The 17,986-nt window shown below is 37.4% G+C and overlaps 2 protein-coding genes across 4 annotated transcripts; both read left to right on the forward strand.

Annotated features, from left to right (window-relative positions):
* Nucleotides 1-561: 561 nt before the first annotated feature.
* Nucleotides 562-10,282, forward strand: LOC127426258 (MAP kinase-interacting serine/threonine-protein kinase 1-like). Of its 3 annotated transcripts, XR_007894761.1 has the most exons (15): nucleotides 562-744; nucleotides 1,562-1,597; nucleotides 2,022-2,190; nucleotides 2,273-2,374; nucleotides 2,575-2,672; nucleotides 2,832-2,911; nucleotides 3,016-3,089; nucleotides 5,504-5,608; nucleotides 5,691-5,746; nucleotides 5,855-5,950; nucleotides 6,039-6,233; nucleotides 6,327-6,491; nucleotides 7,016-7,079; nucleotides 7,499-7,542; nucleotides 7,628-7,719. XR_007894761.1 is itself a non-coding variant. In XM_051672925.1 (14 exons), exons 1-14 carry the CDS (start codon nucleotides 694-696, stop codon nucleotides 7,815-7,817), a joined length of 1,461 nt encoding a protein of 486 aa, XP_051528885.1. In that variant the 5' UTR covers nucleotides 562-693; the 3' UTR covers nucleotides 7,818-10,282. The 3 variants fall into 3 exon arrangements, 2 of the variants coding, with proteins under 2 accessions (XP_051528885.1, XP_051528886.1); XM_051672925.1 differs by lacking the exon at nucleotides 7,016-7,079 and having other exon boundaries at nucleotides 7,628-10,282; XM_051672926.1 differs by lacking the exon at nucleotides 7,016-7,079 and having other exon boundaries at nucleotides 2,022-2,079; nucleotides 7,628-10,282.
* A 2,826-nt stretch (nucleotides 10,283-13,108) lies between these two features.
* Nucleotides 13,109-13,654, forward strand: LOC127425865 (transmembrane protein 275-like). Its single transcript, XM_051672154.1, has one exon. The coding sequence runs from the start codon at nucleotides 13,109-13,111 to the stop codon at nucleotides 13,652-13,654; it is 546 nt and encodes a 181-aa protein (XP_051528114.1).
* Nucleotides 13,655-17,986: the final 4,332 nt, after the last annotated feature.

Below are 17,986 nucleotides of genomic sequence, written 5' to 3' on the forward strand. Positions count from 1 at the left end.
CTAAGCAAAAAATTTAACCAATTTTTTTTAGAATCAAGAATGAAGGCTCTCCTGTGGTTCAGCTAGAGGACTTTTTAGAAAGCAGCATAATGCATTAGGATTTCAAAAGTGGAAAAAAATAGCCTAATTAACATAAAATGAAAAGTGTTAACAAGAAGCTAAACATTCAGAATGTGTTAGAAGGAAGGGAATTAGAAGAGAATACAGGGAAATAATATGAACAACAACTCCACCTCATCCGGCTATTGCATAAATATGGGGCTCTGAAAGAACACCGTCTAATTCTCACACTTAATTTGCCCATCACTAATCCTGTATTCCAGCCCCTAACCAAACCCCTTTACCAGCAGTTCCAGTATGAATGAAAGTGGCTTCTCCTCCTCCTCCCGTATTTTATGGCGAGTGGACTACCTGTGATGTATACGTATGAAAGTGGCATTCCAGAGAGCGATAGAACTATTGCAACAAAGTAATAGCTCATGAATATTAAATACGTAATGCGACGTTACTTTGAAAACGTCCTCGTGCGTCCAGTCACGCAACCTCATTAATATTAATGAACCAAGTCTTCGCCGTAGTAAGATTCCCTTGACGTGTGTAGATCAGTAGGAGGGCATTTGGTGCGTTTCTAGTGGTGCTGTTGTGTTTCTGTATTGTCCTTTTCCTCCTCACTGCTGCTGTTCAGCGTGGAGGATGGCGGAGACAGTCACGGCACAGTTAGACACTTTAGGCCGCAATTTCCAGGTTTGCTTATTTTTTTTATATATATATATATATATAATTTGTATTTGACATGCGCTTAAACAGATCGCATGAGTCTCTACCAATTTTACCATCTGTGTCATTTGATAAAGTGCCTTCATTGGTCGCTCGATACGCGCCATTGATTTATTTAGCATTCACTCTGTATTTTTTTGGTTATAAAAATAAACGCATTTGCTTTCCCTGCTGAACGAGGTTATACATAGTCGTGTGTTTAACCTAAACCAAGCCTTCAAGTTACCGCTGAATCGGCCAGCACTATAACACTTCAGCTACTGACAGTGTAACACTACATTAGTTATATGACACGTGTTGCTTGTCATTTTACAGTTCATGTGTTGGGTCAGTTTCCTCTTAACACCTAGTATTATTGACTTTTACTGTTGCTTTAAATGTTATTTCTTCCAGTCCTCGTCAGCGACGCTGACCAATATTCCCGCCTATTGACCCGTCAAAAACGGACTAATGTTTATTCTCCAAATGTACTGCAATTCGATTAATATATACCAAATGTATTATATATGTATCTTATCTGTACAGTAATATTACATGTTTTGTGTGGGATTTCCCATCTCAGGTGGTCACCTGAAAAACATGCCATGACAGTTAAATCTGTACTCTAAATGAAAACTGGAGCATTAAATAACCTGCTCAAGAGTTTACTAAACCTGCTTTGAAGGAAACCTGTTGTCATACTCCGAATAAGCTGTGGTGACTTTTGAAAGCTGATCTCTTCCCATTCACTCACTCATGCGTCTCGTGCGGATGCTGGAATGATTGTATCTGTTTTGTCTTTCAGCTCGCGGATCTTCAGGCGCTCCACTGCTCGCGCCAGGTACAGGCAAAGTTTGATTTGAAGCACAGTTGTCAGATATGCATTTTGTGTTGCTATGGTGGATATGAGAGCCGTTTATAAACACAACACATTATACACAGCTCGATCAGAATGATAAATCTGATAAGTGCGCAGTGCATGCAAGCTGTGACTCATCAATGCAAACTTCCTCTTTCTTTAAAGGAGTCCATGTTTTAAAACAGAACATTGATAGTGCTCTGCTAATTTCTGGTATGAAGATAAATTAGTAGTACAAAACAAGCCTTAAATAAAGTGTAATTTTGTACTTGATTAACATCATCTGTGTTTATCTAGAACACAGTTTATCATAGATAATGTATGTTCCTCTAGATCCGCTAGAACACTGCTTTTGTAAATCTGAACCCAAAACCTTTTGTCTGTTTAATTATCTGCATCTGGCCAGGTGGAGAGCCGTGGTTCGCTTATGCATGCTCCCCACAGTGCCTCCCAAACGCCTGGTGGTACGTCAGCTTGGGGATGGGAACATTTCATAACACATCCTCCAAATCATGAAATCATTTCAAGCCCTAGATTCTGTTCATGCCATAGATTGAATCCAAATCAAAGTTTTGGTAAAGGCTTTATATGGAGACAAATGACTCTGATTTAACATTTTACATGTGATCTAATTTTGTTTTTGAATTTGGGGATTAGGAATGGAGAGCAGTCAGCCAGTCAACATCACAGATCCAGGTACACGTCGGAAGAAGAAACGCAGAACTCGGGCCGCAGACAGTTTCACTGGCAAATTTAGTGGTAACATTACATAGTAGTTCCACCTCATAATATGTTTCTGGTCTTTGTTTGGTTTACTCTCATTATTATTCAGACTGTATGATCAGATTTAGAAGTTTTTTTTCTGAAAGCTGATGCAACAGTCTTTCAAAATGTTTGATTGCATTTTACTGATTACAAGGGTTGGGGAAATTGAGTAAACTCAGCTGTGTGTGTTGTAGATCTGTACAGGCTGTCCGATGATCTGCTGGGTCAGGGAGCTTATACTAAAGTCCAGAGTTGTGTGAGTTTACAGAATGAAAATGAGTATGCTGTAAAGGTGAGATATTCCATAATATAGTGATAGTAATATCAAAATGGTTTATTTTTAATTGTCTAAATTTAAGAACATCTGCTCAATATTTTGTGGACCTCATTAGTTCTTTGTCATACAAACAGAATAAATGTCTATGTAATGTGTGGTTATGTTTTTATTTAGATAATCGAGAAGAATGCTGGTCACAGTCGCAGTAGAGTTTTCAGAGAGGTGGAGACGCTTTATCAGTGTCAAGGAAATAAGTAAGATCTTTTTTAATCATTGTGCTTTATAAAGTCATAACAGAATATACTGTAATTAATTGACGCACTTTTAACTGCATCTACAATTATGTGTTTTTCTGTAGGAACATTCTGGAACTCATACAGTTTTTTGAAGATGACCGCTGTTTTTATCTGGTTTTTGAGAAGTTATGTGGAGGTACAGTACATTTGTATGGAGTTAGGGATGCACCAATATGATTTTATTTTTTTTTTTGTCCAATACCGATTTTAACAAAAAATGATAGGCCGATAACAATACCAATATTTTGCCACTTATCTTATTTTGTCATCAGATCACTGTTTTAAGGCTACGATATACTTCTGGAAAGTTCTTCTTCATTCTTGGTTCATGGGAAAAAAAATTAGAAAGAGCAGAGCAATAGTATATTGTTTGCAAACATTCAGACACCCGTCACACCGCTGTGGGAGGGGTTTAGAAGTACATTTAAACATGAGGACGCTCAGTAAAACCTTAAAGGTGCTGCAAGTGTTTTTAGCCGTTCTAACTTACAAGAGACTGAGCATTAACCCTCAATAGTTAGCTGCAATGACAACACTATATATGAGATATCTCATGACTCTTATTTCTGTGATATCTTTCAGGGATTAGGAAAAATCTTTGTATACCTTTTAATTAAAAATCGCTTACAGCACCTTTAACTAATGTGACATTAAAATGTGTTGTCAACGACTGTCTTATTCTATGAGTAGAATTCACACTAGATCAGTAAAAGAAGCTGTTTTAACCAGTTGATGATGATTTAAAGTAATAAATGTGCAGTAGAAAATGCACTATTTGCCTTGTTTACATTCTGAATTCATGACGCTAATGCACTAACACGCTATACACGGCCATAATATGTGCCAGTTACACTCTGTTATTGTAATTTATGATGACACTGATACAACTGCAAAGATTGGTGTTCAGAATACAGATGAATGATAAGAGGGGCATACCTTACTTTGGACAGATGTGTTAATGGCTTTCACTGCAGAAGGCACATGAGTGAAGCAGCACATTAGACTGAATGCACTTAAGAGTATCTGAGTAGATTTGATTGCTTTTTGTAGACTAATTAAACAAACAAAAAAAAGGCATGACATGTTGTTGGAAAATGTCTCTACGCGAATGATCGTACAGATAAAGGTAAATTTGCACCAGCTCGCTAAAAACTGCTCGCCGATGTGTTCATGTTGACTGATCTTGACTTGCTGAACAATGTATACAGAATTAGCTGCCGGCCTCAAGGTAGGTGGAGCTCCAGGTCACACCTACCGATGACGTGGACCAATGGCAGTAAGAAAGTGTTTAGAAGCCGGTAAGAAGATTTGCTAAAATTTCACCCAGGCGAGCTGTTACGAACTACCGAAACGAACGCAAAAACACCTTCTGTTTGGACAGATTTTGTTCTAAATGACATCACACCCTTTCGTTCTTCAATTTCATATGAAGTATATCAGTGCCTTTACTTAGGAATTTTACTTTAAAAATGTCCTAAGAGGTTCAAAAGCTTTTTTATTGTTCTAACTATAAATAATTCAGTTGGTTGAACACGCCAAAATTTTAAAGAGTGCCACAGTAAATGGAAAATAAAAAGATACAAAAAATAACTGAAGATGATAACATGATGGTTGATATGAAAAATATATATATTTTGCGATTTCAGTCTTAATTCAATAAGTCATGCAGCATTAATGGATATTATACGGATGCCTCATAAGTCAAAGTCTGCTGGTTTCAAAGAATTTTAGATGTTTTTTCTCATCATGTATCCTAACTGTCATAACCGTTTTTCCGCATTAACGCGAGAACGAGAGAGTTAGTTATTATATGTTTTTAGGAGTGCCAACTCTTCTACATATTGTGGCTATGGACCCTTTTAACACGTTTGCCTTCGCAGAGTGTAAGTTGTCATAGTTGGTTAAACCTGAATGACCGTGAATGGGGGACCACAGCAAATGTAATTTTTGCTTACCTGTTTGCCCGAACAGCAAAAGAAAAAATCAGCGGTTACGCTTTCACAGCTTTGCAAAAATATACAAATATACAGTGCTGGATAACAACAGTAAGAAGAGAGAAACAGGCCATATTTTCTGTCACTCCCTCAGCAGCTGTGGTAACTGATTTTTTCAAAATGTATTCCAGGTTAATATAATACAAAGTACAATGTTATAAATTTACACTAAACATTTTTAAAATCGTAAATATAAAAAAATTTGCTACATTTACGTTGTCAAAGAAGGCATAAACACATCGTAACAGGTCTGTGGAAAGGGTCTACAATTATTTCTGGATTGTGCATTTGAATTCACAGAGTTTTTACAAAGTGTGTTACCAATAACCAATATGCCAATGGTTTTAATTTGGTAAATAATTGGTCGATAAATATCAGCAGCCGATACTTCAGTGCATCCCCTAGTTGTAATACAAATGCTCTTATATATGCATTATAAAACATTCTCAGACTATTTGATTGACTTTTATAATGACTCTTTATAAAAGAAATTTATTTCTTGCATTCTTTATTTCTGAATCTTTTTCTTTCCTTCACAATCTCTTTAATCTATCAGGTTCCATTTTAACACACATTCAGAGTCGGAAGTACTTTGATGAGAGAGAGGCTAGTCATGTAGTCAGGGATATAGCACATGCATTGGACTTTCTGCACAACAAAGGTAAATACTCTAGATTTACTCTTCTGTCCACCGACCATGGCTCAGAGTACGTTTAAATAAATTCATCTCCCTCCCTCCACAGGTATCGCTCATCGAGACCTCAAGCCTGAAAATATCCTGTGTGAATATACCGATAAGGTAACGCATCTGTTTTGTCATCGATAACACTTGTATGTAAGGATGAGACTTTTAAGACTTAGGTAGTCCTAATCATAATGTAATGTGATGTGATGCGCTGGCGTTCAGGTTTCTCCTGTCAAGATCTGCGATTTTGACCTTGGCAGTGGAGTGAAGCTGAACAGTGCCTGTACCCCTATAACTACCCCTGAGCTCACCACACCGGTAAACTCAACCTTAGACAATGCATCAGGCACACTCCATAACTGGGTGAAGTAGCATTGTTTGAGAGGAGTGTTATGTTATACTCTAGTGTGGCTCGGCAGAGTACATGGCTCCTGAGGTGGTAGAGGTCTTTTCAGATGAGGCTTCGTTCTATGATAAGCGTTGTGATCTCTGGAGCCTTGGGGTCATTCTCTACATCCTACTTAGTGGGAGCCCTCCCTTTACTGGCCACTGCGGCACCAACTGTGGCTGGGAACGAGGAGAGACTTGCCGTGCCTGCCAGGTAAGCCACACACTAATTCAAACATACACCAAATTCAATTCATCCACCTAGAGAACTTAGCAGTGCTGATCTGAGCTGTTCTCTTCTGTTCAGAATAACCTGTTTGAGAGGATTCAAGAGGGAAAGTATGAATTAAGGGATGGAGTCTGGGCTCAGATATCAGCTGATGCTAAAGATCTGATCTCACGGTTGCTGGTGCGAGACGCCACTCTACGAATGAGTGCAGCTCAAGTCCTAAAGCATCCCTGGGTGCAGGGGGTGAGTCTTTTTTGCTTTTTTTTTTTTTTTTTTTACTTAAAATTATGTATTAATTTTCTTAATCCCAAACAATAAACATATTTATTATGCACAGGATATCCTGTATGTAGTATATTAAATCAAAAGGCCATGAGAGGCTGTGCATTACAGTGATTTTACCATGGTTAAGGGTTGTTCTTGGGCACAACAAGAAGCGGAGTGCTTTAACGTCCTGAGACCCTAGCATGACTGCTGTGTGCATTTTCCATTTCCCTTTTTGTCTTGTAACTAGTAGCACCTAATAAACATGCAAAAAAAAAAAAAAAAAACATTTCTAGAGCAAATATTTTTCCTAAAATTTGATGTCTACATATGTGGCCAGCGGGACTAAGTTGTGAAATTTTAAGTAATACCAAGCTATAATATATTTGTATAACGATTGTTTATTATGTTTCCAGGTGTGTTGGTTATTCAGGTTTTTCAGACGTTACAAACATCACAGCCGTTTTATTTTATTTTTATTTTTGCAAATTCTCCCTATTTAGTGAATGACCTAACCTACAGTATGCTGTCTGTCTGCACTGGTCTCAGAACAGTTCGAAATGCATGGTATTTTCATCCTTACTCCATATAAAGCCTCTGAAAGCAACAGTTTTTTTTTCTCAGTTTGAAAATGCACAGTAAATATAGGATTACTAATGAAAACCTTGTGCTATTGTACACATTTGTGTACATTGTGTTTAGCAGCGTCGCGTTTCGCGATAAATCACTCAAATTTTACAAATGGCATATCGGATGAAACTAGAGACTCTATTTTATGACTCAAATAGGTTTCAATGTAAAAACTTAATTAGGTTTCTTACCTGATGTAGTTTTATTGGTGTTTCTCCCAAAGACAAACTCTGCTGTGATCGGCACCATGCTATTTTGTCACATGACTCCGCCAAGTCCTAACTGTGGGAGTTTGGTATCAGAATTTAGAATATGAACTATACATTTTATAAATGTATGTATATTGTTTGTTTCAGAATGCACCTGAAAGAGTTCTTCCAACTCCTCGTGTTCTACAAAGGTATTTGATGTTGATTCAGTGGATGAAGTTGCATAATTTTCTTGCTTTTGGTAATGTTTCTAACCGTCTCTCGTTGAATCTGCAGAAACTGTAGCACTAAAGACCTGACACAGTTTGCAGCAGAAGCCATAGCATTCAACCGTCAACTATCTCAGCAGGAGGAAGAGCAAGAGGACTTTGGGGCCGTTGTTTGCTCTATGAGGCTCTCCCCTCCCTCTAACTCTAGATTGGCCCGACGCAGAGCACAGTCTCAGGCACTACGCACCAGTACCTGACACCTGCCTACTGCACAGGAACTGAGTGATACACATACACACCACATATGGTGTATTATAAGGCTTCATACACGCATACATTGTCTGCTGAACGGAATAGCTTATTGAGCGTACCACAAATCACTCTAACCCTCACAAACACTTGCTTGCACACCACAAGCTCAGTGCTTACTAACCTTAAGTATGCATAAAATGTGTTTTTTTTTTTTTTTTTTTTTTAAACTCATTTAAATAACATTTAAATTTGCATCAAGTTCATTTTCGTCCTTATCCTGCTCTCAGTGTAATGGAGTTTTGTGGTCAGTTTTACGCACCGGAAACTGTGATCTATTTATTTATTTAGATATTTAAATATTTCTTATAAAATATTTATGACTGGAAGTGTTTCCCAGCCACAAAAAAAGGTGTTCAGTTCTGAGGAAATCTTACAGAGCAATTGATTTTAATGATATCACAGCAGTGAGGCTTTTAAACATTTGTATTTCCATTCTTGGAATTATTTAACTGAATCAGTTTTTTAACATTTTAAAGTCACAAAACATTTTTTAAAGAAATAGTTCACCCAAAATGAGAATTGTCATTATTTACTCACCCCAATGCCCCTCCAAACCTGTATGATTTTATTTCTACCATGGAACACAAATGGAGAAGAGTGGAAAGTCTTTACATGTATTTTTGCCATAAAATGAAAGTGAATAGTGACTCCGGTCTGTAAATCTCCATAAAGGAAAAAACACACTATAAAACCCACAGTAAAAGTAATCAATACAACTCTTGATACAAAGCCATACGATCACTTTGTGTGATGAACAGACCTAAATTTAAGTTGTTATTCACTCTCAGGATTGGGAGGATTACTTTTGAAATGTATTCCACTACAGATTGCATAATACATGCTGTAAAATGTAATTTGTAATGTATTCCATTAGATTACTCAAGATCAGTAACGTATTCTAAATACTTTGGATTACTTCTTCAGCACTGGTACAAAAATTATCAAGAATATGATTTTTGCCGTAATATCAAAGGTCTTACTAGAAAAAAAGAAATTATGATCCAACGTGAATTTTCTTGATAAAAAAAATATGATTGTGCCTGGTAACGTGCATGTAAAATGGCTAGAAATAGCATTTTATCTTAGCGTAAAGCTGACAATTTACACAAGGTTTATTTCTATTTCTTCTGCTCCAAACTTACTTCAAACTTACTTCTCTGTCTGCTCGTATGAATGTAACACATCTTAAGAAAGTATTTCACCGCTGTTCAAATGCACTTTGGATCGTATCATTTATATGTGTAAAGTTTTCCATCTGAAAGGACTAAATATTAAATGAAACTAATGACAATAAAATGCAATGTAATCTCTTCAGTAATCAAAATACTTTTTGAATGTAACTGTATTCTAATTACCAATGATTTAAATTGTAACTGTAGAGGAATACAGTTACTTATATTTTGTATTTTAAATATGTAATCCCGTTACATGTATTCTGTTACTCCCCAACACTGTTCACTCTTAAATCAAAGCTTTGATCATCTTCTGGCAGCACCGCCCAAATCAAATATGGCAACTACTGTACAGGTTGGCAGGGTGAAGATTTGGCATATTTTTCCTTTTGTGTTCCACAGAAGAAAGAAATGCATATTAATGATGCCAGAATTTTCATTTTTGGGTGAGCTTTTCCACAAAGTCATTTCAGTTACTGTGAAGCACTGGACCTTTTGCATTTTGTTTTATTTTAGTATTTTACTTTTTAATTTTTGTTATGTGATGTAAACTTGGTAACCCACTTAGCCTTGATAAAACGTCGTGCTGTACTTTTGTTGAGTGGACAATGTCTTGGTTTATTTGAGAATTTCATGTCCATCTATACAGATTTATATTGTGTGGCATAGAGTCAAGAGGTATGTTGCTTAGATTTCAGATTATATTTTTTCATTTAATGTATTTTTGATGCTTCTGTTTTGTGTAGAATTATCTTTGTCTTTTTTTATGTTAAAATTATTTTGTTGTAACCATGGAGTATTTTTCTTTAAATCAGGGCAGTGAGCCTGTTCTGTTAACAGACTCAGTTTTAAGGTGCAGCAAGTTAAAAAAAATGCATTCCGTGAAAACGGTGCCATTTTCGGGGGCGGAGCTCCTAATGTGACGGTCAAATGCAAAAGTAGATTTGCTGTTAAAAGACCTCATATTTGCTCTTTGTATTATCAAATTATAAAACATTACCTTCAGCAAAGTTATTGTTCATCTTTTCCTCGAAATGCTGCTTGAGGTGAGAGGAAATGTTTTTTTGACTCAGTATATTATGTAAATTCATGAGGATGTGATGGGAAACATTTAATGTACCAGGGATGACACTAGAGGGCACTACCTCATTAATGTCTATGTTCTCAGTACTTGTGTGATAATGTTAGTGAAGGAAAGTGTTTCTCAATCTAAGTTCTGGAATAAGAATACATTTTTCACATCTTATTTGTTGCTTGTTTATTTTGGTGAGACATACCGGAGACTGTGGACTTTTAACCTCAAAACTCTGGAATAGATCAGAGGTGCTAATTTGATTATTGATTAAATACAAATAAAGCAGTGTGCACTGAAACAAAGTGAAAGCTTGAGTAATTTCAAGAGCGGGTAAATAGCTAAATTATGATGATAACCTAGTTTAACCATGGTTTATGTATTTATTCACCTGCTTCTTTAAATTGCCACAGCCAGATATTTTTTATTTACTGTTATAAACCCCGCGCTTTTACCAAAGGCGAGAGCGTAACGGTCAAGTAGCGTGTAACGACAGTAAGTCAAAAATGGGGAGAGCCGTAAACTGACACCTACCTGTCGCAAAATTGTCCATGTCTTCTCTTCTAAAACAGCAATTTTACCGTAGGGAACTCCACATGGTTAATTCCAAAAGGATTGATTAGTGTAAAACTTGTTGAAGATTGGCAGACAGTCCATAATAAACTGTTTCCTCACAAAATAAGTTTATGCAGCACATAGAAGCATCTCTTCCACAGACATCCATTTTTTTTTTTTTTTTTTTTTATTAAATAAAAAAAAAAAAAAAAAAACGGCCTCTTCGCCAGTGTACCACCCGTAGAATGTCCACTCTAGGGGACCGCCGCGTTATGCATTTTGTTGCGAACCTTGTAGGCTCAACTCTTATTAGAAGGGCTCTGCCATAGCCACCTCATTCCCATTGCAACTAAGCAGACCATCTCTAATGATGTGATCATAAAGGTGGCTCGAGAAGTTTTAATTTTTTTAGCTGTCAGTAAGAAAAAATGTATGTACGTTCTACAAAGCTCTCTGAGATAGTATATGAATGGAGATAAAGCAGGAGAAGATTAAGCATATAAATACATTTAATAACCATTTGGCAACTTTTATCTTTCATAACAAGGTCAGAGAACAGTATAGTCTCATGAATTATTTTCTACTTTTATTCACTCCCTGGTTAAAACAAACCTCATTAAAACGATTCCCCTCAATGAACAGTCAGATTTAGGCCTTGCAAATACTTAAAAGATTATGTTTTGGCCATTTCTTTCTTATCTTATATGAACATACTGTCATTGTGAGTGGCCTTCCAGAGAGGGAAGAGCAACCCAACAAAGAATATGTCTAAGAGAGTAATGGACTATTCTCTATTCTTTTCTCAAGATTTCCATGCATTTATAAGAACTGAAGATTATTTTAACAGAGTAGTTTATGCCTCACTGAACGTGAGAGAGTCATGGGTGCTACAAGTTCTAACGTTTGATTCCAGGTAAATTCATATTCTCATTTAACACGCCATTAATGTATGCTGTTTTCTGAGTTGGAGCCATGACTAGTGTCGATTTGAAAGTAACTGGACAGCGGCCCCATGTGGTAATGAGGTGAATTGAATTCCATTAAGGAGAATATCTGGTGGAAAGCGTTCAGTTCTGGACCGGTCGCTCCATCCTTAACTGCCCAGAGCAATTTCATGTGCTCTTCCCGCTGAAGCTGAAGTTGAAGAAAATTCTCCTCAAATTGGACATTAATTATAACAGAAAACGGCATCAGTCAGCTCTTCGAAATCGCATCTTGAGGTGAGTTAAAAGTCAGTCAAGCTCATTTTTAGTTCGGAATCGTTTAAATGCATGTTATTTATGCTTGTTCAATCAGAATAAGATGCCACTCTCAAAAATAGAAATTTATGATTGATTTCCGATATTTTATATTGATTTAAACTATCTCTTAATGATTACATAGATTTATATATATATATATATATATATATATATATATATATATATATATATATATATATATATACACTGTAATATATTTTTATATATATATATATATATATATATATATATATATATATATATATATATATATATAGAAAGAGATGATAGATAGATAGTGTATGACTTTCTTCTGCTGAACACAAATGAAGATTTTTGAAGAATATCTCAGCTCTGTAGGTCCATACAATGCAAGTGAATGGTGACCAAAATTTTGAAGCTTCAAAATCAAATGAAGGCAGCTTAAAAGTAATCCATATGACTCCAGTTGTAAAATCCATGTCTTCAGCGATATAAGTATGGGTCAGAGACAGATCAATATTTAAATCAATATTTTTTTTTACTATCAATCTCCACTTTCACTTTCTTCTAATTTTAGTTTTGGCGATTTTCATTCTTCGTGTATATCGCCACCTACTGTGCAGAGAGGAGAATTTATAGTAAAAAATTACTTAAACACTGATCTGTTTCTCACCCAAACATATCATATTGCTTCTGAAGGCATACATTTAACCACTGGAGTCTTATAGATTACCTTTATGCTGCCTTTATGTGCTTCTGTTCACCACTCACTTGCATTGTATGGACCTACAGAGCTGAAATACTCTTCTAAAAATCTTTGTTTGTGTTCAGCAGAAGAAAGAAAGTCACAAATCTGGGATGGCATAAGGGTGATTAAATAATGAGAGCATTTTCATTTTTGGGTGAATTATCCCCTAACTATTCCTAATACAGACATAACATCAGATTACAAAACATTTTCATAAGAATTACACCTACAAACATATTGAGTAATAAAGTTAATTTCCCCCCTCCTAAAGCTTTCAAATTATTAGACTCATCTGATCTTGACAGCACTAATTAAATTAGTGCAAACAGGCAGGCGGATATTTTAGGAGCAGCAAATATTGTTTCAGAGCATCACTGTAATACTCATTACTACGTCTCTTTCTCTTCACCCCCCCCCCCTTTTTTTTTCCTGTGGTGGGTGAGAAGGTCAGTGCCATTTAGAGAGGATGATTTTCTCTAATGAAGATGCTTGCCCTGTACTAAAGAAGCCAGATGAGAGGAGGGTGGTCCGTTCGCAGGGATTGCCCTCCCCAGCACTCTGCTGTGCTTGCGGGCTTTGTATCATGCTGGCAGGTATTAACATCACCCTGGTAGGCGCGCTCGCCTTTACTAAACTCCTCCCTTTCAACAACCCTCCCATCATTATAGGACCCATCCTACTATTGGTGTCCTTTTCATTTTTTGGAGCTTGTTGCATCTGCAGTCGAAGATCCGTTGCCCAACCCTCTCGCATGTCTGCAGGACGGGACCGCTGGCCATTAATGAGAATGGGTGGAGCTGTGTTTGAGATGGAGGCCAGTGAACCCACACTACAGGATACCACAGCCGTCCAACTCAGTCCAACAAACTCTCCAAGCTCCTCCCGTCACTGTAGCCCCACCCATCTTCCCGCTGCTCCACCCCAACCTTCAGAAACATACGACTGTCAGTCAGCCTCAGAGGGAAATAATTTGAATCTACTAAACCCCGCAATAGATGAATCATACTCATAGGTTGGACCCAGCCATGCTGAATCAACCCTCTCAGCACTCTCTGTGCACAGTGCCCCCAATCCATGGGCCCCCAGTCCCCATCTCGACAGAGCTTGAACAAGTGTTAAGGAGCTGTCTGTCTGTTCTCTTCAATATATACAGTCACACAAAGGTCTTGAAATTAGACATTTCTTCATTTGAACGATTAGACATGCAGCAGAGCAAATTATTTGAGAAGAGCCAGTAACAAATTTTATTCACTGTCGTCAGCTTGCAGGGTCAGCCTGACCTTTGGAGGAAGAATTTGGTGTTAAAATGAAAAATATATTATTATTTAATCATCTCAGGCTGATAAGGGCATGAAAAGCAAGACTGGCTAAGAAAGGATTATTAGAGGATCCATTTTAAAGTATTTGATCCAGCACACCTATCCTTCATTCTGACATGGCAAATTGACTCCTCAGTATTAGAAAATCAGGAACAGTTCTGGCTGGTATAAAGGATGAATTCAGTTTCTGTGGAAAAAAAATATTTGGCCTTATTCTGACAGATTGTTATGGAAATGGATTTGTGCAGTTGTATAGCTTTAACTGATTTTAGCCAGCACCTAGATGTGACATTTTTTTTTAATCATACATTATTTATTATTTTGCTCAACAAAGTATCCTAAATAATATTGTTATCTGTGATTGTGGACTGTATCGTATTGTTTTGTTTTTGAAGATAAAAAATAATGCCATTTGACTCATGAAAGTCATGAAATGTGCACCTACTGATGATATCAGTAAATACTTAAAAGAAGAACACTGCAGATGCAAAGAATTTATGATATAACTTTAATATAATAGATTGGATTTTGATGTGCCATTTAATATATTGTTATCAATAAGTATAACAGAGAACACTCCAGGCTTCTAGTGTTAATACTAGTGTTAACTGTTCATCAGTTTGTGCTCATTTTTTCATTTATTTTGCTTTTTTATTTGCTAAACTCCCTGTGGAGCTAGAACAATGACCAAAGGTTTTTGAATCTGAAATTTGTTCATTTGAATTCTTGACACATGACATTTAACAAAACGAAAAAATTGTAACTTGTAATTTTTTTTTTTTTTTTTTTTTTTTTTGTGTGCATTTTTTGTAGGTGGAATTAGCAGTAAAAATTCAAATGATAGAATTACAGGTTAAAATTTTAAGATTTAAAAGAAATTCAGAATATCAAATACATATCTCTCACATTCAGATCTCAGAAATTCAGATCGTAAACAAACTACGCCAAAGGTCAAGCAAAGCTGTGTTATTAACTTGCACTACCCAGTGGTCAACGTGGCTCTGAACAAACAGGCCCCTGAGCACAAGCCTAATTTACATTGTAGTAAAAGCATTGTATCTTTTTTTTCCTTCTTTATATTGCTAGAATATGTGGTAACACTGTACATTAAAGGTGCTATAAGCTATTTTAGCCATTCTAGAATTTCAACAAAATGAGCCGTTGGATTAGCCACACCCCCTCTTTCCAAAACCCTCTCTCCAAAGATACCAAAAGAGCTTTACTGAGACTCTGAGCAGAAGATGAGAAAAATTATCTCATCATTTACTCACCCTTTAATGAAGCCCACCTGCCCACATCGCCCGAAAACCTTTTTTATAAAAGGCCACTGGAAGGCACCCCGCTGAAAAGCCGTTACCGGGAAGTACACTGTCAGAGCCAAAGCTTCGGATTTAGACCAATTAACTCTGTATCCCAAGAATTTAGAAAAGGAATTAATAATTCTGTGGAGGCAAGGCATAGATCTAGTAGGGTCAGAGACGAAAAATAAAATATCATCTGCGTAAAGCAAAAGCTTATGCGCCACACCTGGAAAATCATCTTCCTTTCTTATCGCGGCTGCTAATGTTTCCAGGGCAAGACAGAACAATAATGGGGAAAGAGGGCAACCCTGCCGGTGCCCCTATCCAGAGTAAAGTAATCTGAAATTAATTAATTCATTTGTACCACCGCTACCGGGTGTCTATAAAGTAACTTAATCCAAACAATAAAAGTATTCCCGAACCCATACATTTCCAAAAACTTTAAAAGATAATCCCACTCTACCATATCAAACGCCTTTTCGGTGTCAAGTGAAATGACAGCGACTGGAGTGAGTCTGATCATTTGCCACTGACCACATGATAATGATGAAACGCCAAATGTAAAAACTTCAGCCAATAGGCAGAATAAACACAAAGAACAAGAAGATTCATCCACATAACTGTCCCGAAGGTGTGTTCCTCCACAAAACAACGTCCAGCCACTAGGAGGAACCAGCACATAAAGAAAAAAAAAAGGCGCTCAGTTTCCTCAAACAGTCAAATTAATGTTCTTTGAGCTGGCCCATTTGGCTGCTACATGAGTGCAACCAATGACCTAATCACTCCAGTGACCAGCAAGAAATACTCCACAAAACAAATTCCAGTCAATAGGAGGCATAAGCACAAAGAACGTGCAGATTCATCCACAACACTGTCCCGAAGGAGTGTTATTCCACAAAATAAACTCCAGCCGCCAGGCGGAACCAGCACAAAAAGAAACAAAAAAGGCGCTCAGTTTCCTCGGAGAGTCGGTCCATTCGGCTACAATGTGAGTACAACAAAATAACTTACTCCATTGACTTTATGAAGGACAACTCTAGCTGGGAACATGTGATTGTTTTAAGGCCATCCTTAGCATTTATTCTCAATTTGGCCGGGAATATCAGTGCAAAAGCAACCTTCCGTTGATGTAAGAGTTTCTTGCATTCCTTGAATTGATCACGTTTCTCTCTTGTTGAATTCGCAAAGTCTGGGAACAAGAAAATGCTATGGTTCCTCCAAGAAAGCCTTCCTTCATTCCTCGCCTCGCGCAACATGAGATCTCCATTGGACGATCTAAGAAACCTGGCAAGAACTGATCGCGGCCCGTCTCCCTCAGCGGATCGCCGAGCCGGAACCCTGTGAGCTCGCCCAACCTCCAGCCCATGGTCTGCTATGTCAAGCAGGCTCAGAAAGACCCCGTCCAGGAATTCCACCACATCCTGACCCTCTTCGGCCTCAGGAATTCCAACAATACGGACGTTATTCTGCCGGCTACGGTTCTCCAAGTCCTCCAACTTCTCCCAGACACGCTCCAAATCCACCTTGGTCGCTAACGGATTAGCAGCTAATTCCCTCTCCGATGACTCCAGATAATGCGTTTCTCGACATCCCCCACTCTTGTAACCATCTCAGTGAATTTCGTCTCCATGGCAGTGATCGATCGACGTATTACAGCAAGATCCTCCAAATCAGCAACGACCTTTGTCGGCATTGCCGACATGTTCAACATTTCTCACCGAATTTCCCGCACTTCTCTGACCAAATTGGCTCCCTAGCTCGGGGCCTCAGCAAGGGTGTCAGCTTGAGCGCATAAGTGTCTTTTAATGTGTCCAGAGCCTGAGGATTTTGATTTTTCCAGTTATGGAACAGAGTGTATCGAATCTCACCGGTTTATGACATAGTGTTAAAACTAGCAAAGTGCGCAGAGCTCGCCGTTCACATGTCCAAACCTCGCATGGCGTCAATTACAAAAAAAAGAAAAACACGACACTTATTTTCATTAATATCTTTCAGGGAGTAGGACATTTTTTTGCACACCTTTCCATGAAAAAAATCGCTTAAGCACCTTTAAGTCTGTATATGCTAATGTTAACGCAATAGTTAACATTATCTACAATGTTTAAAGCTTTTACAGCATTTATTAATCTTGGACAAGGTTAATTTCCTTATAGGCTATAATATACATGATCAATGGAAACATGTAAATGCTTATCGCTGCAACCCCTCCAATGTTCAATCCAAATCTATGCCCTTGTAGGCTACACACACTGACCATTGGGTGACGCAAGCAAAAATAAAAATGTATTAAATAGACCTCAAAAATCTTCAGTTTTGTGAAATGTCACATGTCTAGAACTCAAATTAACAAATTTCAGATTGAAATACTTAAGACATTGTTCTAGCTCCATACACACTTCCTTTGTCACAGTAGTTTGTTTTAGCATTTTTAATTGGACATCTGGTGCTGCTCTACTACCTCACAAGTTTATCCTCTCAACAGCTAAATGTGACAGTTTGTTTCATGTTGTTTTTACAGTTTTTCCCTAATGTCATTAAGTTATATCCACTGTCCTTCCTGACTATCAGATGACTTCAGTAACTGAGGGTAATGCGTCTCAGTCGGGGCATCAGCCGAAAATTTTTATTTGACTATCTGATTGAATAATCTGGGATGAGGGAAATAATGAAAATGATTAGCGAATTCAAGCACATGCTATTCAAAGTTACAACTAAAGTGATACT

The sequence above is a fragment of the Myxocyprinus asiaticus genome, chromosome 35 (genome assembly GCF_019703515.2).
Source record: "Myxocyprinus asiaticus isolate MX2 ecotype Aquarium Trade chromosome 35, UBuf_Myxa_2, whole genome shotgun sequence".
NCBI classification, from domain to species: domain Eukaryota; kingdom Metazoa; phylum Chordata; class Actinopteri; order Cypriniformes; family Catostomidae; genus Myxocyprinus; species Myxocyprinus asiaticus.